The sequence below is a fragment of the Lynx canadensis genome, chromosome D3 (genome assembly GCF_007474595.2).
Source record: "Lynx canadensis isolate LIC74 chromosome D3, mLynCan4.pri.v2, whole genome shotgun sequence".
In the NCBI taxonomy this organism is placed as follows: Eukaryota; Metazoa; Chordata; class Mammalia; order Carnivora; family Felidae; genus Lynx; species Lynx canadensis.
The window spans coordinates 70,499,140-70,525,549 of record NC_044314.2 but is presented as its reverse complement, the minus strand read 5'-3'; the positions used below and the strand labels follow the sequence as shown (position 1 = coordinate 70,525,549).

At 42.6% G+C, this 26,410-nt stretch overlaps 1 protein-coding gene across 1 annotated transcript in view; it reads right to left on the bottom strand.

Moving 5' to 3' along the window:
- KREMEN1 (kringle containing transmembrane protein 1) overlaps window positions 1-26,410 on the bottom strand; it is a 72,901-nt gene that overhangs the window by 21,228 nt on the left and 25,263 nt on the right. The window contains 2 exon segments of the mRNA XM_030335771.1: window positions 6,015-6,139; window positions 25,246-25,337. Coding sequence (XP_030191631.1) covers window positions 6,015-6,139; window positions 25,246-25,337 — 217 coding nt within the window.

Below are 26,410 nucleotides of genomic sequence, written 5' to 3'. Positions count from 1 at the left end.
TTTTTTTACTATGAGTTTTAGAGTTTGTGTATGCATTCTGCATATAAGTCCTTTGCTGTATATATGATTTGCAAATATTTTCTTCCAGGCTATGGCTTATCTTTTCATGCTTTTAAAAATGTCTTTCACAGAGCAAAACATTTTTAATTTCAGTGAAGTCCAAAGTAAAATTTACCCATTTTTTTCTTTTATGGATCATGCTTTTGCTGTCACACCTAAGAACTTTCTGCCTAAACCCAGGTAAACCCTGGTCATGAACATTTCTCCCCTCGTTTCCTCAAGTTTTATCATTTTACATTTTAATTAGGCCTAAGATCCGTCTTGAGTTGAGCATGTAGTCTTTTGTGTTTAACTTCTCTTAATTAGCATAGCGTTTTAGCAATTCATCCATATTGTTGTGTGTATCAGTATATCTTACTGTATCTTCTTTTTGTTGCTGAGTAGTATTTCGCAGTATGGATATGCCACAGTTTATTCATCTGTTCATCAGTTAATGGACACTGAGTTTATAATAATGCTGCTGTGAACACTCATGTACAAGGTTTTGTGTGAACTTATGTTTTCAATTCTCTTGGGTTTACGTATAGGAGAGGAATTGCTGGGTTATGAGGTTATGTTTAACTTTTTGAGAAACTGCCAAACTGTTTTCCATAGCAGCTGTACTATTTTACATTTCCACCAGCAATGTATGAGGGTTCCAATTTCTACATCCTCACCAATGCTTGTTTTTGTCCTCAAAAAAAATTTTTTTAACTACAACCATTCAAGGTTATTTCTTGTGTGATGTATTATTTCATTATGCTTTTGATTTGCATTTCCGTAAAGACTAATGATATGAGCACATTTTCATGTGCTTCTTGGCCATTTGTATGTCTTCTATAGAGAAATGTCTATTTAAATCATTTGCCTATTTTTTAATTGAGTTGTCCTTTTATTATCAACTTAGAGATCTTTACATATTTTGGACATTAAATCCTTATTCAGATAAATGATTCACAAATATTTTCTCCCATTGTGTAAGTTGTTTTTCATTTTCTTAATAGTGTCAGTAGTGTTCCTGACACACAAAAGTTGTAAATTTTGATGAAGTCCAATTTACTTTTTCTTTGGTTGCCTGTGCTTTTGTTATCATAACTAAAAAACCATTGCCTAATACTAAAGTCATGAATATTTATACTTATGTTTCCTTCTAAGAGTTCCTTCTATTATTTTTATTTATTTTTTAATTAGAGAGAGAGAGCATGAGCAGGGGAGAGGAGCAGAACGAGAAAGAGAGAATCCCAAATAGGCTCTACGTCCAGTGCAGCCTGACGCAGGGCTCGATCCCATGACCCTGAGATCATGACATGACCTAAGCCAAAATCAAGTTGGACGCTCAACTGACTAAGTCACCCAGACACCCCCAAGAGCTCCTTCTAAAGCTAGATCTACTTACATTTAGGTCTTTGGCTCATTTTTAGTTAATTTTTATATAGAGAGTGAGGTTCATTCTTTTCCATGTGGCTATCCAGTTGTCCCAACACTATGTGTTGACAAGATTATTCTTTCCCATCGAATGATCTTGGCACCCTTTAAAAACTCAACTGACCATAAATAAATGTGTGGGCTTATTTCTGGACTTTAACTTCAATTCCATTGGTCTATATATCCAACCTTATGCTAGTACCATAGCTCTTTTCTCAGTAGTATAATTTAAAGTTAACTTTGGTCTTCGGTATGATCTGAACATAGAGGTTCATTTTCTTCATGAAGAGCTCCTGTTTTTCTCCAGAACTATTTTTTTTTTTTTTGAGAGCAAGACAGCAGATGCATGCAAGTGGGGGAGGGGGGAGAGAGAGAGAGAGAGAGAGAGAGAGAGAGAGAGAGAGAGAGAGAGAATCTTAAGCAGTCTCCATGCCCAGGGCAGAGCCCGACATGAGGCTCAGTCTCACAATGGTGAGGTCATGATCTGAGCCGAAATCAAGAGTCAGATGCTTAACCGACTGAGCCACCCAGGCACCCCTCCAGAACTATTTGTTGAAAGACCATCCTTTATCTCTGTTGAAAATCAACTGTTCATGTAAGTGCAAGTCTATTTCTGGACTCTATTTGGTTTCACTGATACCTATAGCAGGAGTTGAAAACCTTTTTCTTTCATAAAAAGTCAGATAGTAAACATTTCTGGCTTTGAGGGCCATACAGTTTTTTCTCAACTACTTAACTTTGCTATTGTAGCATGAAAACAGGCATAGACAATGGGCGTGGCTATGTTTCATTAAACTTTATTTAAAAAGTAGGTAGGTAGTAGAATTTGGTCTACATACCACTGTCTGCTAACTCCTGATCTATAACTATTCTCATGCCAATACTACTCTCTTCATTACTATAGCTTTTTAGAAAGTCTTAAGATCAGGCAGGATTAGGCCTTAAAAGTTGACCTTTTTAAAAATTATTAGTTATCTATGTACTCTGCCTTTCCATGTAATTTTAAGATCAGCTTAACAAATTAAAAAAAACTTAATTTTAATTTTTTTAATGTTTATTTATTTTTGAGAGAGAGAGACAGACAGAGTGCAAGCAGGAGGGGCAGAGAGAGAGGGAGACACAGAATCCAAAGCAGGCTCCAGGCTCTGAGCTGTCAGCACAGAGCCTGATGTGGGGCTTGAACTCACAAACTGTGAGATCATGACCTGAGCCAAAGTTGGACGCTTAACCAACTGAGCCACCCAGGCGCTCCTAAAAAACAAAAAAACAAACAAAAAAAAACCACTATGATTTTGATTGGGATTGCATTGAATCTATAGATCTGGGAAAAATTGACATTTTAACAATATTGAGTCTTCTAATCCATGAACAATGTCTGTATTATATTTATTTATGTCTTCTTTAATTTACTCTTGCAATATTATGTATTTGGTATATGGTCTTTAATATCATTTGTTAATTCTGAAGTTATTTATGCTATTGTAAATGGAATTTAAAATTTTTATTTTCCAATTGTTCACTGCTGGTACATAGAAATGCAACTGAATTTTGTATATGGCCTTGTAATGTGCAATCTGGATAACTTTACTTATTATTTGTAATAGCTCTTATGTATAATTGTCTACATACATGATCATGTTGTCCATAAATTAAAAAAAATTATTTCCTCCTTTCCAACCTACACGCCTTTTCTTTTTCTTGCTTTATTTCATTGGCAAGGATCTCCAGTACTGTGTTAAAAAGAAGATGTATGGGGGGTGGGCACCTGGGTGGCTCAGTTAAGCGTCTGACTTCAGGTCAGGTCATGATCTCATGGTTCATGAGTTCAAGCCCTGCATTGGGTTCTCTGCTGTCAGCACAGAGACCACTTTGGATCCTCTGTCCCCGCACTCCTTTTCTGCCCCTCCCCTGTGCTCTTGTGCTCTCTCAAAAATAAATAAGCATTAAAAAGAAAAAAGAAAAACAAAAAAAAATAGGTGAGTATGGGCATCGCTATTTTTTCCTGATTTTATTAAGTAGAAAGCACTTAATAAACCTTTCACCACTGAATATAATGTTAGCTATAGATTTCTCGATAGCTGCTCTTAATCAGTTGAGGAAGTACCATTCTATTCCTAGTTTGCTGATGACTTTTATCATTAATGGGTGTTGTGTTTTCTCAAGTACTTTGGCTGTATTTTTATTCTGGAATAGTTTCAAGCCTACAGAAAAGTTATAATAATAATACAAAGAACTTCCTTATCACTTTTACTTAGAAATCTACATTCAAGTCGGCAACTGCCTGAATCATATCCTTTGTAGAAAAGGATCTAATCCAGGATCTCAGAGGTACTTAGTTGTCAGGTCTCTTTAGTTTAATGCTCCCATTAAGAACAGTTTGTCAGTCCTTTTTTGACCGTTGTGACTTTGACAGTTTTGAAGAATAGAGGCTAGTCACCTTGCAGAATGTCCCTTGTTTCAGATTTGCCTAACGTTTCATCATGATTAGATTCATATTATGAATTTTGGGCAGAAATATCACCAAAGTGATGTTATGCTCTTGATAGGTCAGGTGGGATAGAATGTTTAGTTTCCCTATAACTGGTGATACTAACTTTGATCACTTGAGTAAGGAGTATATGCCAGTTCTCTGCACAGCAGAATTACTTGTTTTCCCTTTAGAGTATTTCGTGGGGCAATCTTTGAGGCTATGTAAATACCCTGTTCCTCATGCAACTTTCACCCAGTAGTAGATAAAGTCATGGGATATCTGCAAACCCTGATATTTGTTCTCTGAATTAATTATTACTATGACAGTTGCCAAATGGAGAATTTTCTAATTCTGTCATATAATCTACATTTCTTAGCTGCCATTCTCCTATAAGAAAATGCCTTTCTTCTCCTCATTTGTTTACTTATGTATATCAGTGTGGATTTGTGGATTCTTATTTTATTCCATGAGGTATATTAATTATAATTATTTGTTTTGAAGCTCAATGTATGTTAGATTTGGACCATGGAGACCCTTCCAGTTGGTTTCTGTGACCTTTTGACTAGCCCTATAACTCCTTACTTTTTTTTTTCTTTATGTTTATTTTTGAGAGAGAGAGAGAGAGAGAGAGAGAGCAGTGGGGGGCAGAGAGAGAGAGGTGGACTGAGGATCTGAAGTGGGCTCTGCACTGACAGCAGAGGGCCCAAGGTGGGACTTGAACTCATGAACCATGAGATCATGATCTGAGCTGAATTTGGACGCTTAACCAACTGAGCCACCCAGGGGCCCCTCCTTACTTTCTTGTACAACATGCTTCAGACCCCTCTTGCACTTTCTCAGGATCAGCTCTAGAATTAGCAATTTTCTCCAAGCAACCCTAATTCTTTTTTTAATTTATTTTTGTTTTGTTGTTGTTGTTTAGAGGGAGGGGGAGAGGGAGGGGAGAGAGAGAGAGAGAGAGAGAGAGAGAGAGAGCAATAAAGAATCTTAAGCAGGTTCCATGCTCAGCACAGAGCCTGACATGGGGCTCGATCTGATGACCCTGGGATCATGACCTGAGCCAAAATCAAGAGTCAGACGCTTAACTGACTGAGGCACCCAGGCACCCCAAGGAGTCCTAGTTTTGATGTAATGGAGAACAATATCTAGAAACCAAGATCTGAGGACTAAGTGTGCTCTGTGCTATCACTGTGTCACTGTTCGAGGTCCTCTCAGTGGACAGAGATAAGGAATATATGTATATACATACACACACAGACCTACTAACATGTTTATATTTATTTCCACAGCTCTCTCTATATATAAAAACCATAAAATATATACTAATAACTTCAATCCCCATCTGACAGTCTAGGCTTTATTTTGGTTTTCCCTGGCTCCCTTTGCCAATAGTGAGGAACCTGGCTCCCATTATCTTCAATATGTTAACTTGTATGCTCAATCCTTTTGCAAGCAACCAATCACTCCATCATGTTAGGCCAATTGCCTTTCTAAGCCACCTGCCTCACAAAAGCCCTGACCTTGCCAGGCTACTCTCCTTGCTTGGACCTGATGAATGGCTTTTTCACTGAATTATTAATGAATGACAAAAGAAAAGAAAGAAAAAGGAAAGAAGGAAGGAAAGATATAGCAAACAATAGCATTATTGAACCTTAATAGCTAAGGAGTGAATTTTAGATAGAGGAAAGGACAGAAAGAAAAGAAAATATTTTGTCCAGGCAAGGGCCCATAACATAGCAAGGAAATAACCACTACCTTGGCCTATTCCCAGAACCCCCGTGGAGCCAGAGATGTCCCTGCTCATAACATTCAAGGGCACAAGGAAATACATAATTCTGTCAGAGGTCAAATAGGGATGCAAATATTGAGATTTTCCTCTCTTTCTCTCCCCATCTTTAGACAAGTATGCTACTTCACGCTCCTGAATGCCAAGCCCCATTCCTCCTCCAGCTCCTCCTTGGCAGAAAAGTAGTCATATGGTTTGATACTTTTTTTAAAAGTATATATATTTTAAGTTATCTCAGCAGAATGCATTATATTTTCATGCTTTTCTATTGATACACAGCCATAGAGCCATTACCTTGAACCTCTGACTCCGACAAAAGCTGATGCAGGTTTGTATGGTAAGTTTGTTAGACGTTTTACTGGCGCCAGTTAGAGGAGGTGGGTTCCCATGATCCTTGTAGCAGCCAAGGTTTCCAGGCACTGGAGAAAAAAAGAAAAGCAAAAGAATTTCACAACATCTGCTGTGAAACACAAAGAAGGAAGAGAGATTGGTGCCAGGTACTTTCATCTCAGCTAACGTTTCTACTCCTAAGGTACAAATAAATAATAAGCAACAGGCCTTTAAAAATGGAAGTCTTAGTGTAATCTGGCAAATGCCACGTTTCTGTTTTCTTGTGAAGAGTGTGTGAGGCCCGGGTCCACCTTTAACTAACCCACTGAGTACTGAAGAGAACTAAGAGCAATTTCCTCAAAATAGAGAAGTACAATGGGCAAATTATGTTTCGGAGTCACCGGAGGGCAGGAAAAGCCCTTGGAAGCCCTTCATCTGTCTTGTGCCTCCCCTTGTTCTTAGAGAGCTCCATAAGTGGGCTTCCCAAAGTGCCTTCAGTGAGTGTATTCGTTTCCTGTAGCTGCCTTGAACAAATCACTACAAGTCTATTGGCTTAACACAGCATAAATTCTTATCTTACAGTTCAGGAGGTCATAAGTACTAAATGGATCTTACAGGACTGAAATCAAGGGGTCAGCAGGGACTTGTTCCTTTTGGAGGCACAGCTGGGTATCTGTTCCCTGCCTTTTCCATCTCCTGGAAGCTGCCCCTAATCCTTGGCTTGTGGCCACACCATTCCAAAACTCTGCCTCCATCATATCTCCTTCCCTCCCTCTGCTTCCAGCATCACATCACCTTCTCTGACTCCGATCTTCTGCCTCTCTGTTATAAGAACCTCTGTGATGACATTGGGCCTACCTGGATAATCTTCCCGTCTAAAAATCCTCAACTTAAGTACATCTGCAAAATCTTTTATGCCATGCAAGGTAACATATTAAAAGATTCCAGAGATTACAGGATAGACATTTGGGGGGGTCATTATTCAGCTTACAACAGTGAACATACTAGTGTTTCACAATCATGTAATCGGATGGTTTTGTCTAGTAGAAAAAGCTGTATCTGAGAATAAAGAAACCTGAATATATGTATCAACTGTGGTAGACAGCTTTCAAAGATGGCACTCAATGATCCCCATCTCCTGGTGTTCATGCCATTGTGGAATCCCCTCTTCTTGAGTGTGGGCTGCATCACTGCTTTTGACCAACAGAATGTGATAAAGTTGATGGGATTCCATTTCTGTGATTAGGTTATAAGAGCCTGTGACTTCTGTCTTCCTAGTAGACTCTATCTATTGCCTTCTTGGCTTATATACTTTAATAAAACAATATGCTATGTCAGAGAAGCCATGTGTCAGGGAACTGAGGGTGGCCTTTAACCAATAGCCAGCAAGAAACCAAGACTTTCAGTTTTTGCAGTTACTGAATCCTACCAACAACTATGTGTACTTGAAGGAGGTTCTTCTCCAGTGGAGCCTTCATATGAGACCCCAGTCCCAGAAGACACCACGATTGCAGCCTGGTAAGAACCTAGAAGCAGAGGACCCAGCTAAACCATGTCCAGATTTCCTGACCCATAGAAAGTAAGAAAATAAATGTGTGTCATTTTAAGTAACTAAGTTCTAGGGTAGTTTGTTATACAGCAATAGGTAACTAATACACCTATATAATACATACTAAATATATGTTTGTTGAAGGAAGGAAGGATTTATTGTGGGCCATGGACAAATCAGCCTCTCTGGGTCTTAGTTTTCCATCTGTGTTATTAACTTATGAATCACTCCACTATCAGATGAAGCCCTTTCCCCTATTTTTGCTGTTTGGCTCCTCACAGTTTATATAACTGAAGACATAATAAGACATGAATGAGGCCTCGTCCTAGAAGCACTTCTAGGTCAGTTAAGATCTAGATATATTATCTAATTCCAAAGCGAGCCAAACAGACTCCTAGAAAGTGTTTTTCCTTTATATTTAAGACTAGAAAAAAGGGGCATCTAGCTGGCTCAATCGGTGGAGTGTGTGACTCTTAATCTCAGGGTTGTGGGTTTGAGTCCCATGCTGGGTGTAGAGATTACTTAAAACAAAACCTTTTAAGGGGAACTTTGTGGCTCAGTTGATTGAGTGTCTGACTTCAACTCAGGTCATGATCTCACGGTTTGTGAGTTCAAGCCCGCATCAGACTCCCTGCTGTCAGCATACAGCCTGCTTCAGATCCTCTGTCCCCACTTCTCTCTCTGCCCCTCCCCTGCTGTGCTCTCTCTCATAAAAATAACTAAACTTAAACAAGAAATTAAAAATCTTTTTTTTTTTTTTAAAAGACTAGAAACAGCATGGTCCAGTTTAACAAGGTTTACATCCACATTAGCCTGTTGGCATATAAAAATATATGCGTGATTCTGTATGTATGTACATACACACACTTCTAAATTTCTGCCACCATCAACATCTAACCAGTTCCTGTTAAATTGGCAGGAAGTACCACTGCTAACCAAAGAGTCACCCTTCCCCTTCTAGCCAAGTGGTTACCCTTCTCCCTTGCGTCACAACATGGTTCAAATATAACAAATGTGGCTCACCACACAAATGTTAAAATGCATCTTTTGGAAACAAACCAAATCTCTATAGTGGCGAATGTAAACAGAAAAGCTCTAGGCGGTAGGAGTCCGGTGTTCAGTGAGAGCCTGGCCTGGGAATGGCTGGGTTTTTTAGAGGTTAAACAATGCAGTGAGTTAAGTGTCTCTAGGCGGGGGCGTAACCTATAAGCCGAGTTTGTTAAAGGGGACCTTGTGTATGGAAACCCGAGCCATGTATTTAATGGCTCTTAATGAGAACTACTTGATCATCATCATCCTGGTCATTTATTCTGATTTTTGTCTCATTTATTCTATTATGCTCATAAGTAAGCACGTTATTATGTATTAGCTTATAGAGAGCCCAAGGCATATAATCATAAATGTTAAGATTAGACGTAAACAAGGCTATGGGTTGCATTAATGCAGCTGGACTTACAAGCTTCGCTCACAGTTTGATGAGCAAATCCAGGCAGTTCCTGTTCCAGTGGGGTGGTGTGGTGGATCTCTGGAAGTCAGACCATACCACGCCGTAGCTCCATCCACCTGAATCTCCATGGCCTAAGGTATCACGCTTGTCATGCCCAAGTCAATCACTTGCCAATTACCATCAATTCCATCTCCTTGCATACCGCAGACATCTGTCCATGTCTATCTCCATGCTGCCACTTCCTCAGGTTAAGCCACCATCTCCTCCCACTTAGACCACTGCATTAGCCCCCTCTTCTACCTCCTTGCTTCTAGGCGCACCCTAAAATGGTTAGTACACTGCAACCAGAATAATCTTTACCACACGTGGCAGGCATAAGGAAGGGTAAGGACAAAGGCTTTTGAGGCAAGAACGATGCTGTCCTCTGCAGAAACAAAAGAAGTGAGGGTGACCCATGACAGAGAGAGGGAAAAACAGTAGGAGCTGGAGAGGTATGCAGGGGCCCTGCCGAAAACCCTCAAAGCCCCTCAGGATCAAGTCCAAACTCTCTCACATGGTACACAAGGCCCTGCCTGACCTGTGCTGCTTTCTCCCCTTCCCCTCCCCCCTTTCCCTCAGCTCGGGTTCTAGATGAAGGCCAAATTAAATGACAGTGTATGTGCAAGGTTCCCCACTGCACGTTGCTTTCTGGCCTCTGGACTTTTGTACATGCCCTTTCCTTTGCTTGGAATACTCTCTCCTGCTTAACATTGCAGCCTGAGCACTGCTTCCCCCAGGGAAGGCCCCCTCTACCCTACAAAGAAGATTATATGCTCCTGCTGTGTAGTCCTGTAGCAGCCTAAGCTGCGCTTGATTCTAAACACTTGTTCATGTGTCTCTCTCCCCAATTAACCATGAACGACTTAAGGGTAGAAACTGTATCTTCCACACACCATTGTATTCCCAGGGCTCTGTATTCACGGAGCCGTGCTCTAAAACTGCACGCTGGGGGGCGCCTGCGTGGCTCAGTCAGTTAAGCGTCTGACTTCAGCTCAGGTCATGATCTCACGGTTTGTGAGTTCGAGCCCTGCGTCGGGCCCTGTGCTGACCGCTCAGACCTTGGAGCCTGCTTTGGATTCCGTGTCTCCTTCTCTCTCTGCCCCTCCGCCCTCTTGTGCTCTGTCTCTCGAAAATAAATAAATGTAAAAAAAAAAATTTTAAACTGCACACTGGATGCACAAGCATGTTCTGCACCAGCCACCCAGAACCATGGAGTGAGTGGGTAAAGGTATTTCTTAGGCAGCAGTGAAAGAAGAGAGTAGGGTGGAAGTGAAAATAGAGCCCACCTGCATAACAACATCCACTTAAAGCTAGTGACCACTGGTTCTGACTCCTGCCTGCACACTGCCCTCTTGTTTTTCTTTTTTTTTTAGTTTTTTTAATTTTAAGTAGGCTTCCCCCCCAGCACAGAGCCCGATGCAGAACGTGAACCACACCCTGAGATCAAGACCTGAGCTGAGATCAAGTGTCAGATGCTTAACTGACTGAGCCACCCAGGCACCCCACACACTGTCCTCTTTGGCTATTAGAAACACTGTTCAAGGGGCACATGGCTTAGTTGGTTAAGTGTCTGACTCTTGATTTCAGCTCAGGTCATGATCTCACAGTCATGAGATCGAGCCCCATGTCGGGCTCTGCACTGGGCACGGCGCCTGCGTAAGATTCTCTCTCTGACTCTCCCTGCTCACTCTCACTCTCACTCTCTCTCTCTCTCTCAAAACAGAAAAGAAAAAAGAAAACACCATTCAAGATAACGGAGTTTCCATAAAGGTGAACTCGAAAACTTAAAGTTTTATCCTTTATCAGGAAAGTTTTATCTGAAAAAAGTTTTATCTGGAAAGTTTTATCCTTTGTCTGGAAAGAACCTTTCTAAGATGCATTAGCTATTTCTTTTTAAAAACTTAACTCAGGGGGTCCCTGGGTGGCTCAGTCGGTTGAGCATCCAGCTCTTGATTTCGGCTGAGGTCATGATCTCACAGTCCTGACATTGAGCCCTGTGTTGGGCTCTTTGCTGGGCATGGAGGTCTGCTAAGAATCTCTCTCCCTCTCTCTTTGCCCCTTCCCTGTTTGCTCTTGCTCTCTCTCTGAAAGAAAAAAAAAAAAACTTGGGGTGCCGGGGTTGGCTCAGTCAGTTAAGTGGTCGTGATCTCTCCGTTTCTGAGTTCGAGCCCCGTGTCGAGCTCTGTGCTGACAGCTCAGACCCTGGAGTCTGTTTCAGATTCCGTGTCTCCCTCTCTCTCTGCCCTCTCCCACTCATACTCTCTCTTTCTCTCTCAAAAATAAACATTAAAAAATTAAAAAAAAAAAAACCAACTTAACTCTGTTTAACCTACTTTAAATTTCTCTTGGTGGCTTGAGGTCATCAAATGTGCTTCACCAAATGGCCCCAGCCTGGTGTGCTTTTTTACATTCTTGTGTCTGACTTCAATAGTTAAGTCTGTCCCCTTGGTTACCAGCCTGGGTTGCTGAACCCTCAAATGTCGGAACTGGAAGGAGTCTCAGAGAGCATCTACTCTGTGCTACTGTCTCTGTGTACCCTCTTCTTAATCTGCTGCTTCTTGGGCTTACAACAATACCATCGAGCTTATTAGATTTGTGTGAAAATAGAACAAGTGGTTTCCAAAAGAGGGAGGGACTCTAGGATCCTCACTTTCTGGCATCCATCCCGTAGCTCGGGGAGTTGCTTTTTGTGTGCTCACGTCCCGGTCTGAGGCAGTATTCTGAAGGACACTGTCGCTACTGCCATCTGTTCGGGAGCAGTGAGCATTCTGCAGCAATCACAAATGGGAGCTCTGGAGTCGGACAGACCCCAGGGTGAATTCTGGCCCCAGTTTCATCCACAGTGGAATGAGAAGCAATATGGCCTCAAAGGGTTCTTCTGAGAATTAAATGAGATAATGTAAATAATGTAAGCACCACAAGGCCTGACAAGATGATGTGTGCAGAATAAACAGTGTTCATTACCATTACAGTTGACCCTTGAACAACAAGGGTTTGAACTGCACGTGTCTACTTTATGTGGATTTTGGACAGGACAGGACTAGAAGTATTATTTGCTCTTCCTTATGATTTTCTTAATAACATTTTCTTTTCTCTAGCTGCTTCTATTGTAAGAATACAGCATATAAGAAATATAACATGCAAAGTATGTGTTAATTCACTGTTTATATTATCGGTAAGGCTTCTAGTCAACAGCAGGCTATGAGTAGTTAAGTTTTTGAGAGTCAAAAGTTATGTGTGATGTTTGTCAGGGCCCTTAACCCCTGCATTGTTCAAGGGCCAGCTGTATATATAATAGGGCTTTCATCATTCACCACACAAACAGAAACAACTTGCTCGGTAATAGAAAACGAAAATAGCATTCATTGAGTTAAAAGGCAAAATCAAAGGCAGCCACCTCAAAAAAAATGGGTTTAATTCCAGATATTAAAACATCGATCTCTTACATCTGGTGAGCACACAGTAGACTTCCACATAAGCATCTCACATGGAAATCAAAGCCCTTTGAGGAAGGCAGCATGCATGAGGTTATTCTATGTGACAAAGAAGAAACCACCGTCCAGCAAGGTTAAGGGCCTTCCATGGGGGCCCAGAAGATGGAACTGGAGATCACAAGTAAGCTCGAGGGTGGCAGATTCTCACTTTGTGGTTTTGTTCCCTTTTCTCATAGGGCCAGTCTGGCGAACTGAATGGAAGTAAGATTAAAGACTGACTTCTCAAACACACTAGTCCCTCAACACTCTGTGTGCCACGAGGCCAGCCTCTGAGACAGTGGCCAGCCTCTGAGGGGTGCCACTGCCCTCTGACTCGCGCTGGAAAGTGTGGCTCCAAGTCTCGCCGGAGAAGACACGTCATGTAGTCTTCAAAAGCATTACTGGCCAACTGAGTGCATTTCCAGACCGTGTCCCGCCCTTAGCTCTTCCCAGAAGCAGGGAGGAAAAGTCAATTTGAAAAAGGATATTTGTTCTCAAATTCCTTTTTACTTTCAGACCACTTTAAAGTCCTGTGGCTTGGTCATTGCATTTTTCGTCTTACCAAAGCGACTTCATCACTTTCAATTTAAAAAAAAAAATCATCTTAAAATACAAACAGACCCCTTGTTTATCATAGTCAGTGCTTTAAAACACATGACAGTTAATTAGCAACATTCTCTTCAGATGTTCAGAGGTCTTGACGAAGATAAAAGTTTTAGAGGTGGCTGAGGGGAGATGGTTCTCTATTCAGATTAATCCAGGAACTATTGTTCTTTTACTATCACAAGGAACCATTGGGAAACAGCCAGGCAGGCTGACTAACCACCCATTACATTTGGATATAACTGTGGCCTCATTGTGAAGGTGCTACGTATACCTCCATAGGGGCCTCCATGGCTGACAACCCTTTTCTAAGGGCCACCTATTGCCCATGGCACCTTCTCAGAGGAGCTGCTCCTATCCCTCCTCTGCTGCTGGTTGGGAACAGGCCAAAAGACTCCATCCTCTGACTGACTCCCATAGGTCCCATCAGATTCTTTCTCCCAGAAAGCTGGAATTGGGATTTCAGTTCGTGAATTGTGAGGACTAGACTTGTAGGGTTCTGTAAGTGGGGATTAAGACAACCAGCCATCTTTGGGCCACCTGAGTCGAGGAGTGAGCTGATTCTTCTGGTCCACAAAGAGGAAGAAGAATGGATACCATCCTGAAAGAGAGAGGCAGAGGTGGGAGACCATGGGGCTCCAGAGAGAGATGGCAAGAGTGGGTACTTTCCTCCCAGGTTCTTGGGACACAGGAATAGGCGTTCTGTACTATATTCCCAATGTCCTTCCAATAAATCCTTTTTGCTCAAGTTAGCTTGAGTTCTATTCCTGGCAATCAATTCCTGACAAAGATAGAAACCATGCCCATTATGGCAAAAGCTCAGTGTGAATACATATCTTCAGATGGCAATTTATATAAGAAGTCCTGACTGCAACTGTGTTTTCTATCCCAGTGCTCTAACCAGATCTGGGATATTTGTTTAAGAAACCAGAAGCAGAGGCGCCTGGGTGGCTCAGTTGGTTAAGCGTCTGACTTCGGCTCAGGTCATGATCTCACGGTCCGTGAGTTCGAGCCCCGCGTCAGGCTCTGGGTTGATGGCTCGGAGCCTGGAGCCTGCTTCTGATTCTGTGTCTCCCTCTCTCTCTGCCCCTCCCCTGTTCATGCTCTGTCTCTCTCTGTCTCAAAAATAAATAAACGTTAAAAAAAAAGAAAGAAACCAGAAGCAAAGTTCTTATTTGGCATTTTGGAAAACTTCCTTGGCTCCTTTTACTTTGTCTTATAAGTGAAATCTGCTTCTTCAGAAATGAAGAAATGAAATGTGGTGACTCTGCTTATTTTAAGTCATTTCACCTTATGTTGAGACCATCTTCCGCCCCTGGGACCTCAGATTGGTGTCTCAGTAGTTGATTTCTTCCCTTAATGGGAACAAGAACTAAGTTCACATGAGATGATGCCATTGGTGTCCTATTTGAAGACCAATCATCCCAAATACATCCTTCTGAGAGTTGATGGGTTAGGTGTAGACTCATCCACTCTCTCAACCATGAACCATGACCACAAGTGCACTGCTCCCCATCCTGTCTATCTACAACTGCTGTTCCAGATCTGGCAGCTGCCATCTTGGTCCAAGTCCTATGCCAGTATGGCTCTACTGTGCCTATTTAACTTTATTTCTAAACATTAGCTGTCCTTTGTCAGTCATACTGATTCTGGAAGTGGCACTACTCATGTCTCTGAGTCTCCTATCAGGTCACCCGGACTGTGACCTGATGTAAATGTAAGTAAACACAGACTTTTCTTCCCCTATGAAATTTTACCTTTAGAGGAAGGTAGTAAGAGTTCCTAAGGATCCTGACCCCCACATGGCCCTGATGAATCACAGTGGTAGTTCTCTTTTGGTGAGAGTTCCTTCTCTGAAACTGAATTTCTGGTGATTTAATGTGGTAGACAGTTTTCAAAAGAGGATCTAATGATCTTGCCTCTCCCCATACATGCGGGTTGCTCCCTACTTTAAGAGTTGGCATCAGTTTCCTTTGCTTTTGAATCCGGGCTGGCTTTGTGACTTGCTTTGATCAACAGAATGTGGTGGACTTCTGAGTTCATGCCTTAAGAAGACTGGCAGTTTTCTACTTTGTCTCTCTTGAAAACCAGCCACCATGTGAGAGGTCTGAGTACGCTGTTGGAAAAAGTGGTCATCCAGGTAGAAGCTGTAGTCATCTTGGATGTTCTAGCCCCAGCAGAGCCCCCGGGAGAATGCAGCCACCAGACTAAGCCCAGATAAGAGTGGCAAAAGAAACCACCCAGCTGAAATTTAGTCAACCCACACGAGCAGGAGAAATGATAAGCTGTTGTTATCTTAGGTCACAAGGGTTTGGCACCCCAAACTGTACTGTGCACAGTAACAGACAGCTGAAACCACTTACTCGACAAAAGGTCAGTCCGAGTTCAGGAGGAATGATACAGCTGTGTCTCTGGGAAGAAGAGCTCAGTTTGTTGACTTGAACTTTTGTTTCTCAGGGACACCACAAATATCCCAGGCAAGGAACCACAGAGGCATCTTTTACTCTTCCTGCTGTTCCATCCCTATATATTCTACTTGTCATCAACTTCTGTCTTCTTCTTAAATGTATCTTAGATTTAACCCTTCCTGTCTTATCTCACTATTGCCATCACAGCTCAGACCCTGATGCCCTGGATTTAGAAATCTACACCCATCCTCTCCTCCCCAGACTTCCTTCCTCGGATCCATCCTGTAAATGGACACTGGGCTCATCTTCTTAAACTAGGGCTTTCAGTGTTTCAGTCCCCATCTAACCAACTCTGGCTTTTGAAGTTTCGAGGCTTCACCTGGTCCCTCCCTGTCCACTCCTCTACTTCGGCAGCAGGTTCCCCAGTCCACACGTACAACAATCCTGGGTCCTTCCTCCAAGTCCCTGACAGGCTGTTCCATGACCTGGTGTGCCCTGACTCGTCTAGCCCCATCTGCCTTTCTCTGTAATGATGCCTCCAATCTCCCCACCTTACTGAGAGCCCTCTCATCTATAAAAAATTCACTGTGCTCCACCTCCTAATTCAATCTTATTTATGTAAACTGGTGGGCTGGCCTCCAATTTCTTCCCATGTTTATAACTCAGATTCTTAATTATATCATAAAATTGACAGTAGGGACTCTTTCTTATGTTTATGTATATTCCTTACAGGCCAGTGCAACTGTAAAGGTTTTCAGTAAAATGACCCTTTTGATCTGAATGATTTTCCCTTTTTAAGTTATTAGTATGACTTACCCAACTGTGCTTTAGAACATTTTGGAAATACAGTATATATCTGTCATTGAGGAAAATGTCCATTTAGTTCAGAAAGTTTCCTCATGGAAAATTAAATAATATCTACTGCCAAAAACAAAGAACAATCGAGTATCCACCAGATCTGAAACCATAAAACTGTACTGTGAGAACAAATGCAGTGCCTCTTGTGTTCCCTGACTGCAATGCCACATCAGGCCCCAGGGGAGTGGCCGCCCCAGCAGCTGAGGCACGCTACCGAGCCCCATGGCTAGTCAGATAAAAAAGGAATGGACAGAAATAACACACAGGTTAGGAATAACCTATTTAGGAATTGCATGACGGGGAATATGCTAACAGCAGTCCATTCCCTGAGGAAAGCCCATGCCACCATAATACCTGTTAGGACTTCCATGCCCACCAGGTGCTGGGCCCTGGACTTGGGGTTTTGTGCACTTTACCTACTGAATCTTCAAAAGAACCCAAGAAGGGACAAAGGAGGAGACCGAGGCTCAGAGGAGAGTCATTTTGCCAAAAGCCATTGAATGATTAAGATTCAAATCTAAGCCAGTGTGACTCTGACGTCCACATTCTTTCCATTAACTTGTGTTGTCTTTCTTACTGGAAGAGACATGATATCACATCATCAAGAATATTTAATGAGCATGTGCTATGGTCTCCACTGTGCTAGGTGTTGCAGAAGATTGTTTAAATATACGGCTTGAGGGGGAAAGATCCCATCAGCACCCTCTGTAATTAACATCCCATCCATGTCAAAAGAGAGCACCTGCTACACAAATGCAGCTTCATCTTAAGTCAGACCTTTCCATCTTTTGTCTCTCCTTCACAGAAGTTCCAGAGCTACCCCTGCTCCTATCTTTGAACAGCTTAGCCTAGCTGGGAAAACAAAACTTCTCCCATAAAGCAAAAATGAATAGTATGAAGCAGGAGTCTGACATATGCTAATGTAATGTGAATCTAAAAGGACTCAGTGAAACAAAGACGTTAAGTAATTGTAATGGCCGGAGAGAAGAAGTGAAAAAAATATTGGTCTGCATAATTTATATTATTAATAGTCATTTCAATATTGCTTTGGCTATCAGCTAAAATTTGGGGTTTTGTTTTAGCTGGGAAGTGTTAATGATGCACACAGATGTGTCTTTTCGGAAGTGAACTTCAGCCCATGCAATGAGAGCACAGTGCTGGGAGAGACCCCCAGGCCTGGACAAGGTGCCTGGTGCAGTGCTTCATGCAAAGGGCCCAACTCTGGGGACCCCCTTCCAGCTGAGAACAGCTGGGCTGGGCAGACAGCACTGAGAACAGCTGGGCTGGGAAAACAAAACTTCTCCCATAAAGCAAAAATGAATAGTATGAAGCAGGAGTCTGACATATGCTAATGTAATGTGAATCTAAAAGGACTCAGTGAAACAAAGACGTTAAGTAATTGTAATGCCGGAGAGAAGAAGTGAAAAAAAATATTGGTCTGCATAATTTATATTATTAATAGTCATTTCAATATGCTTTGGCTATCAGCTAAAATTTGGGGTTTTGTTTTAGGGGAAGTGTTAATGATGCACACAGATGTGTCTTTTCGGAAGTGAACTTCAGCCCATGCAATGAGAGCACAGTGCTGGGAGAGACCCCCAGGCCTGGACAAGGTGCCTGGTGCAGTGCTTCATGCAAAGGGCCCAACTCTGGGGACCCCCTTCCCAGCTGAGAACAGCTGGGCTGGGAACACCCGCAGAGACGGCCCAACATCCTACAGAGTGGTTCTGCTGTGCACAAATGCTTCCTGGATACCATCACAGCCTGCGGTCCTCCTGGGGCTTGGGATTTCCCAAACTCAAAGAAGACAAGAGACTGACTTAGAGTTAACAGCTTGAACTGCAGACCCTCTGTCGCCACTGAGTTAATCCTTCGGTTTCCACAATGTCAAAAAGGCAATCTTAATAATTCAGCATACTATCAGAATTTCAAACTCTAATTCCCAAACAATCCGCCAAGAAAATTCTCAAGAATGACCTCAACAGTAGTCTGGATCCATCCCAGGGCCCCTATTTTCAAGGAAATAAAGGAAATGGGGCTGTTCTCAAGTATTGGAAGGAAAGGGCACTGGGCTTGCCATTAGGAGCCCTAGATTCAAATCCGATTTGGCTCAGGGTGTAATCCTCATCAGATCACTTCACTACTCCAGCCTCATTGTCTCATCTAAACAATGGTGGGTGGGGAGTGGACATATACCACCTGCTTCACAGCATTTCTGGCAAAGGTTAAGTGAGGCAATGTGAATATACGTGTTTCATACATAGCAGGTACTCAATAACAGCTGAAATAAAAGCTAAAACATGCTTAATATCAGTGCTGACATTAAAATGCAAAAACTGCTAACAGAGACAAAACATTTTCTGTAATTGAGAGACTGCCTTGACAACCACTGCCAAAGTGCCCTTGGCTTTTTTACGCAAGCTCTGAACATAGCTTTAAAAACTCTTTTTAGGGGTCACAGTTGGAAGCATTTTTGTAGGGAACAACAAATCTGTTTTAACAAGGTCAAGGTGGCATTTAATTAAAAGGCACTTGAGCCAGTGAAGTCAGCAAAGGCCCCATTTTGCAGAGGTGCTACGGCTGACACCCTCTGGGGGCTCCTTTGTATGAAGGATGCAATCTCTGGAGAACTTCTCACAGATTAACAGGGAGAAACTTCGTCCCAAATCCCTAACACGGAAGCTTGAGAAGCTATGGCAAAACATCTCTTTCTGACACTCCACACTCTTCAACCTCATCACCATCTTCCTGGGTCAAGTCCAAGTTCTGTACCCAGACCACAAGACTGTCCATTATCTGGCCCCACCTAATTCTTCTCAGACCTCATCTCTTGCCCTTCCTTCTATAAAATTTCTATCTTGGGATGCCTGGGTTGCTTAGTCAGTTAAGCATCTGACTCTTGATTCGGCTGAGGTCGTGATCTCGCAGTTCGTGAGTTCCAGCCCCCACATAGGGCTCTGTGCTGGTGGTGCTAAGCCTGCTTGGGATTCTCTCTCTCTCCCTTTCTCTCTGCTCCTCCTCTGCTCTCTCTCTTTTTTCTCTCTCTCAAATAAATAAATAACTTAAAAAATAAATAAAATTTCTATCTCAGCAACACTGACATTGCCTAGGAATTCACCAATGTGTGCGTGTGTGCAAACTGTTCCCCCAATACCCTCCCTACTCCACCAACCCTAACATCTAGTACCTGGCTACTTCAAGTGTAGTCCTACAGCTCTGCATCCCAGGGACTGGTTAGAACTGCAGAGTCTCTAGCCTGTCCCAGACCTACTGACTCAGAATCTGCACTTTAATAAGAACCCTGTGATTGAACTACTACTACATTTTCATAAGGAAACTTACAGTTGGAGAAGCCATGTGCCAAGATCCCACCTCTTCCAGACGCTCTCTTTGATAAAGAGTAGCCCCTGCCTCCCACCATGCCAGGGAAGATGTACCTCCTACACTGTTCCCAACCTTCTGCTCATCTCATTTATTACACAGTATGTTGCATATGCTTATCTGTTTATGTGTCTATCCTTGGTCCTAGACTTGGGACTCCCCAAAGGCTGCAGACTATGCTATCCTTGTGTTCCCTGTGCCATGTGAGGTACTGCATATGGTCAGAACTTAAAAAATGTCATTTGTCACAGCTAGTGATTTTTTAAAATATTTATTTATTTTTGAGAGGGGTAGAGGGACAGAAAGAGAGGGAGACACAGAATCCAAAGTAGGCTCCAGACTCAGAGCTGTCAGCACAGAGCCTGATGCAGGGCTGGAACTCACGAGCTGTGAGATCATGACCCAAGCCAAAGTTGGACACTTAACCGACTGAGCCACCCAGATGCCCCAATAAATTTGTTTGTTTGTTTGTTTGTTTGTTTTTTAAGATTTTATTTTAAGTAATCTCTACATCCAACGTGGGGCTCAAGAATCACACACTCTACCAACTGAGCCTGCCAGTGCCCCTTAATAAGTTTAATAGCTAAAACTTTATTTTTTTTATTTTTTTATTTTTGAGACAGAGAGAGACAGAGCATGAACGGGGGAGGGGCAGAGAGAGAGGGAGACACAGAATCGGAAGCAGGCTCCAGGCTCCGAGCCATCAGCCCAGAGCCCGACGCGGGGCTTGAACCCACGGACCAAGAGATCGTGACCTGAGCTGAAGTCGGACGCCCAACCGACTGAGCCACCCAGGCGCCCCAATAACTAAAACTTTAATCACTAACTTTAGTAACTAACTCAGATACCTGTGAGCTATGTGCAAAAGTATTACAATTTAGGTTAATTGGGTTAATTATGTTACACATTTGAACCCAGATACTTTGAATGTTGTATTTATATATTTACTTTTACATACTTTAAAAAATATTCTAAAATTGGGACACCTAGGTGGCTCAGTTGGTTAAACATCCGACTCTTGATTTTGGCTCAGGTCATGATCTCATGGTCATGAGATAGAGTCCCGCATCGAGCTCCACGTTCAACATGGAATCTGCTTGAGATTCTTTCTCTCCTTCTCTCTCTGTCCCTCCCCTGCTCTCTCTCTCTCTCTCTCAAAACAAATAAATAAACATTTAAAAAATACTATAAAATTTTAAGATATGATAATAGGATTTATGAAACTTTCAAACATACACAAAAGCAGGAAAGACTAACAAGAACATTGTCATCCAGCATCAACAAATATCCACTTTTTAAAAAATCATTCTAGTTTCATCTATTCCCCTCATCTGACCTATTTATTCTTTGGGAGGCTAGATCATTAAAAAAAATTTTTTTTAATGTTTATTTATTTATTTATTTTTTTAATTTTTTTTTAACGTTTATTTATTTTTGAGACAGAGAGAGAGACAGAGCATGAACGGGGGAGGGGCAGAGAGAGAGGGAGACACAGAATCAGAAGCAGGCTCCAGGCTCCGAGCCATCAGCCCAGAGCCCGACACACGGACTCGAACTCATGGACTGCGAGATTGTGACCTGAGCTGAAGTCGGACGCTTAACCGACTGAGCCACCCAGGCGCCCCTGTTTATTTATTTTAACAGAGAGAGAGAGAGATGAGAGAGAGGAGAGGAGAGAGAGAGAGAGACAGCATGAGCAGGGGAGGGGCACAGAGAGAGGGAGACATAGAATCCGAAGCAGGCTCCAGGCTCTGAGCTGTCAGCACAGAGCCAGGTGCGGGGCTCAAACTCACAGACCGCGAGATCATGACCCAAGCCGAAGTCGGACGCTCAACCGACTGAGCCACCTAGGCACCCCTAAATCATCTTAAAATAAATTCCAGATACATTATCATTTCAACCACAAATATTAAAAAAATTTTTTTTAATGTTTATTTATTTTTGGAGAGACAGAATATGAGCAGGGGAGGGTCAGAGAGAGAGGGAGACACAGAATCTGAAGCAGGCTCCGGGCTCTGAGCTGTCAGCACAGAACCTGACATGGCACTCGAACTCACAAACTGTGAGATCACGACGTGAGCCAAAGTCAGATGCTTAACCGACTGAGCCACCCAGGTGCCCCTCAACCACAAATATTTTAGTATGTATCCATAATTTAAAATGACTTCAAAGATTATTTATATATATATATCTCCACCATGCCAGTATTGTACCCAATAAAATTAACAGTGATTCCTTAATATAATCTAATAGTCTGTGTTCAAACTTCCCTATTTTAGAGATGAATATTTATAGTTGAGTTTGTAAATGTCAGGTGAGTGCTTTATACCAAACAAATAATAGCTCTCAGAGATGAGAAGGTAAATTTATCATGTCTGTTGTTTCTCAAAGCCCAAATCAGCTTTGTAAAGGAAATTTGCCTTTAAACGCCATTTGTAGATTTCCCTCCACCTCAGAACTAAATAACTTTTACAAAACTATACCAAACTTTTATAAAGAACCTAAAGGTAAGATAGAACAAATCAGAAGCCATGCTGAGGTCCATTCAAGCGTGTCCCTCGGAAGCAATGAAATCAGTGGGAATTAGAATGGTGAGGAGGATGGTTTAACAAGAGAGATATGCAAAGAACAGGTATTAAGCCAAATGGTTTCCCCCTCAACAGCCAAACCAACAGCACTCAGAGTTGGAGAGGATGGGATCTAGAGGGATGGTAACCTTGATGATGCTGAAATTTGCCGATCTATATTTGTTCTGTCTGCAATAGGAACTCGGGGTTTCTGAGAAACATACCAGTAGATGTGCTTTGAAGAGTAAATCCAATTACCTCAGAGTTGTTCGCCTTTTAAGGGGTAAATTCTGATCCAGTCTCCTTAGGTCAAAAACACAGTTCATGCTTCTCTTTGCCCCCTGTTTGAATCATACTTCATCTCTGCCTCCCTGCTTTCTTAGCTCTGTCCGTAACACACTGACGGGCAGAATTCCGGTCTCCACACAATGGCCCGCCATTCAACCACATTCTGCTTTGTCCCTAAACATCCACTCCCCCAGCTCCTGCTGGGTCTGTTATATTCAGATATGAACTTTCCAGGAATCTGATCATGTCACAGGCCTTTTCCTGTATGACAAGTTCGACGCTAATCATGAATAGTGGGCTTCACAGAGAGGGTTAGTGTTATTCATGAAAATTATGACTCCACATCCAGAAATAGGGCAAAACTGGCCTAAAATAGGCGGGCTGTATCTCCGTTGAGTCCAGTAGGCAATTACCAAGGTTTCTTGCTTCAAACAGCCCAGAAGTCTTTCTCAGCAATGTTAATCAGACACATTCGAAGCATAATGTTCTGCCAGGTCCAAGGTCTGAGGCTTAGCTAGATGGGGGAGCCCTGGTGCCCACAGGGTGAATGGAAGGGTTTTCCAAAGAACCAAAGCCAGACACTGTTCCCTCCCCCACCACCTCCCAAACCAGGTACTCCCCAGCTCTCATTCCCAACTTTTGTATGTCTCCCTGCCCAGACCATTTCAAGGCCAACTTTAGAAGCTTTGACAGGGCTACCAAAGGAGCATAAGGAAAGGAAATTATACTTGATTTTCCTTTTTTGGAACAGTGAGGCATATCCAGCAAATATTAGGAATTAGAGGGGTACTAGACGGGTTGTTTCATTTTCCGGTGATTCTCTCTTCTGAAACTTAGTTTCAGTGACTGCATGAGTCGGTTCCCGTTGGCCCAAACTATATTTTATAAATGCGAGTTGAGGATTATCTTTCCAAATAAAAGCGGCCAGATTGAAATCCCCTCTTCGCCATTCCTGAGAGAATGACATAGGCTGGTACTAAAAGACTATCTTTGTGTAGAACAAATGGACCGAGGAAAATCTGCTTTCCTCTCCCCCTGCCCCTTTCTTCTTTACATAACTAGAGCCAAATGAGATGTTTTTCATTTTAAAAATTTGATTAAACAGACTGAGCAAAAGCCCATTCTGCTGGTCTTTACTGTTTTCTCGATTTTGGGACTGAATCAAGGCATACTCGGGTTGGAAGGATAGGGAGGCCAGGGCCTCACTGCCAGGCAGTGGTGCCATTCGGAAGTTTAACTTTTAGAAGTTGAGAGCTGGGGCCTGCAGTGCTGGTTCAGGGGATGCCCCTGCCCTGTGAGGCAACAGAATTCAGACTGGTGTGGTGGGCGTGAGTGAGAGGTGCCAGGTCCCACGTGAACCTCCATGTCACTGTACACACATAGCCTCCTGACCTGACGAGCGAGGAAGGTGGCAGGGCCAGGAGTGAGGGTAAATAATATGGAAAAGACAACCAGGTAGAATGATTATAAATAAGCTGTCCTTTCCCTCAGCTCTAGGAACTGAGAAAACCTGCCTCATTGGCTTATTTAAAAAGTTGTCAAGAACACTACATTAGGAAGCTCCTTAAAGCGCCATTGTAGGGGCGCCTGGGTGGCTCAGTTGGTTAAGCCTCCGACTTCGACTCAGGTCACGATCTCGCGGTCCATGAGTTTGAGCCCCGCGCCGGGCTCTGGGCTGATGGCTGGGAGCCTGGAGCCTGCTTCTGATTCTGTGTCTCCCTCTCTCTCTGCCCCTCCCCCGTTCATGCTCTGTCTCTCTCTGTCTCAAAAATAAATAAACGTTAAAAAAATATACATATAAAAAAATGCCATTGTAGTTTTGGTTTCTGTACTTTAAACCTTCCTGCAATATTTTCTACCTTGTTTTCAAGTATCTTCCTAAGATTCTCTGCCACATCACATATTCCCCAAGGGTTAGCATATCTTTCTGCCTTTGCACCTTGCATATAATAAACACTGAATATAGAAACATGAAGCAGCTAGAAAACTGGCTGTGGAGTAAAATGCTGAAGAAACTGGGTTCTCAGTAGTAGAGAGCAATGAGGTATGGGTTATCATAAATAACAACAGAACATCTTTATGCTAACATGAGGAAAGGGACTACCATGTTGGCTTTGGAGAGTATCAATTAAATACTTACTGAATACCAGTCTTCAGGGGAGATAGTGCGTGAAATGCAAATAGCTAATGTTATAACTTAGTTTTACTGGCTATCAAGGGATTCTTCATTCATTCTAGACAATTCATTCCCAAAAGTATAAGGTACTTTTTTCCTCTTTGGCTTGCTACTGAGCTCATGCCAACTCTATTCATGAACGAATCAGCATGAGGAAATTAAGTAGAAGTAGAAATTCTGGGTGGGCTTATCCATCAAGGGAATGGGGTCCTGAGGGAAGCAGGCATTCAATTTCTGAAAAGCCTCAATAAGAGATGTGAAAATCCTCAGCCCAGGAGGGCATCTCCTTTGATCTGCTTCATGAAATCCACCTGCCTGAATGACCTGTCCTCTGGCAGTGACCTTCCACTCTGAACCCTTGCTGCTCAGTGTCCCGAAACCCTCGGCTGGTGTGTCAGGGGCTTACTCTGGCAAGCAGGAATCTCACAGTACTTCCAGTAGACGCCGTCCTCGTGCTCTGCCACGTAGCACCAAGGGCTCACATCTCCATCTGGGTTTCTGTCGGGGAAAGAACATGTAAGTAACATTTCTGTTGTGTTAAGTCAACTGGCTCATTGCTTTTTCAGTATTACCAAAAAGGAACGCGTCAGCCTCTGTGTTATTTCTAATCATTGGTATGCATCTCAGTGCTGCCTCTTATGAAGAAGAGAAAAATGGGGGGCACCTGGCTGGCTCGGTTGGTAGAGCTCGGGGCTCTTGATCTCAGGGTCATGAGTTTGAGTCCCACATTGGACGTAGAGATTACTTAAAAAAAGAAGACGAAGAAAAAGAAGAGGAAGAGAAAAATGGTAACACTACAAGAACAAACTTATGCACTCTGACATATACTTTAGAGTTTGGGGGCAGGGGGTGGTGTGCGTGATGAGCAAAGGTGATTCATATTTACACAAATTCACGACAGTGTAACCAGGACCACTGACCACAGAACAAATCATGCCAAGCAGCACTGGCACCTTAAGTGTGAACACAGTGACTCCCATGGCTGAGAGCACAGGTGTGCTCAATACTGTGGATAAGAATGTGAATAGACCAAAATGGTCAGGATGGCAATTTGGTAATTAGAGGCAAAGGCCCTAAAAATATGCAAAGCCCCTTTGCCAGGCAATTTCTCCTTTAGTACTTTATTTTAAGGAAATCTTCACTTACAAAGATGTTCACCACAGCATTTTGACAATACAAAAAACGTCAGAAACAACTATTAAGGATTGGTTACATAAATAGGTTATATCCATATAAGGGAATGCTGAGTGTCTATTAAAAATGCAGTGTAGGGGCGCCTGGGTGGCTCAGTCGGTTGAGCGTCCGACTTCAACTCGGGTCACGATCTCGCGGTCCGTGAGTTCGAGCCCCGCATCAGGCTCTGGGTTGATGGCTCGGAGCCTGGAGCCTGCTTGGATTCTGTGTCTCCCTCTCTCTCTGCCCCTCCCCCATTCATGCTCTGTCTCTCTCTGTCTCAAAAATAAATATATGTTAAAAAAAATTTTTTTTTTTAAATGCAGTGTAGAGACACATCTATTGATATAAAGACATATCCACATCTTGTTAGGTTTTTTAAAAGGGTAGTTCTAAAA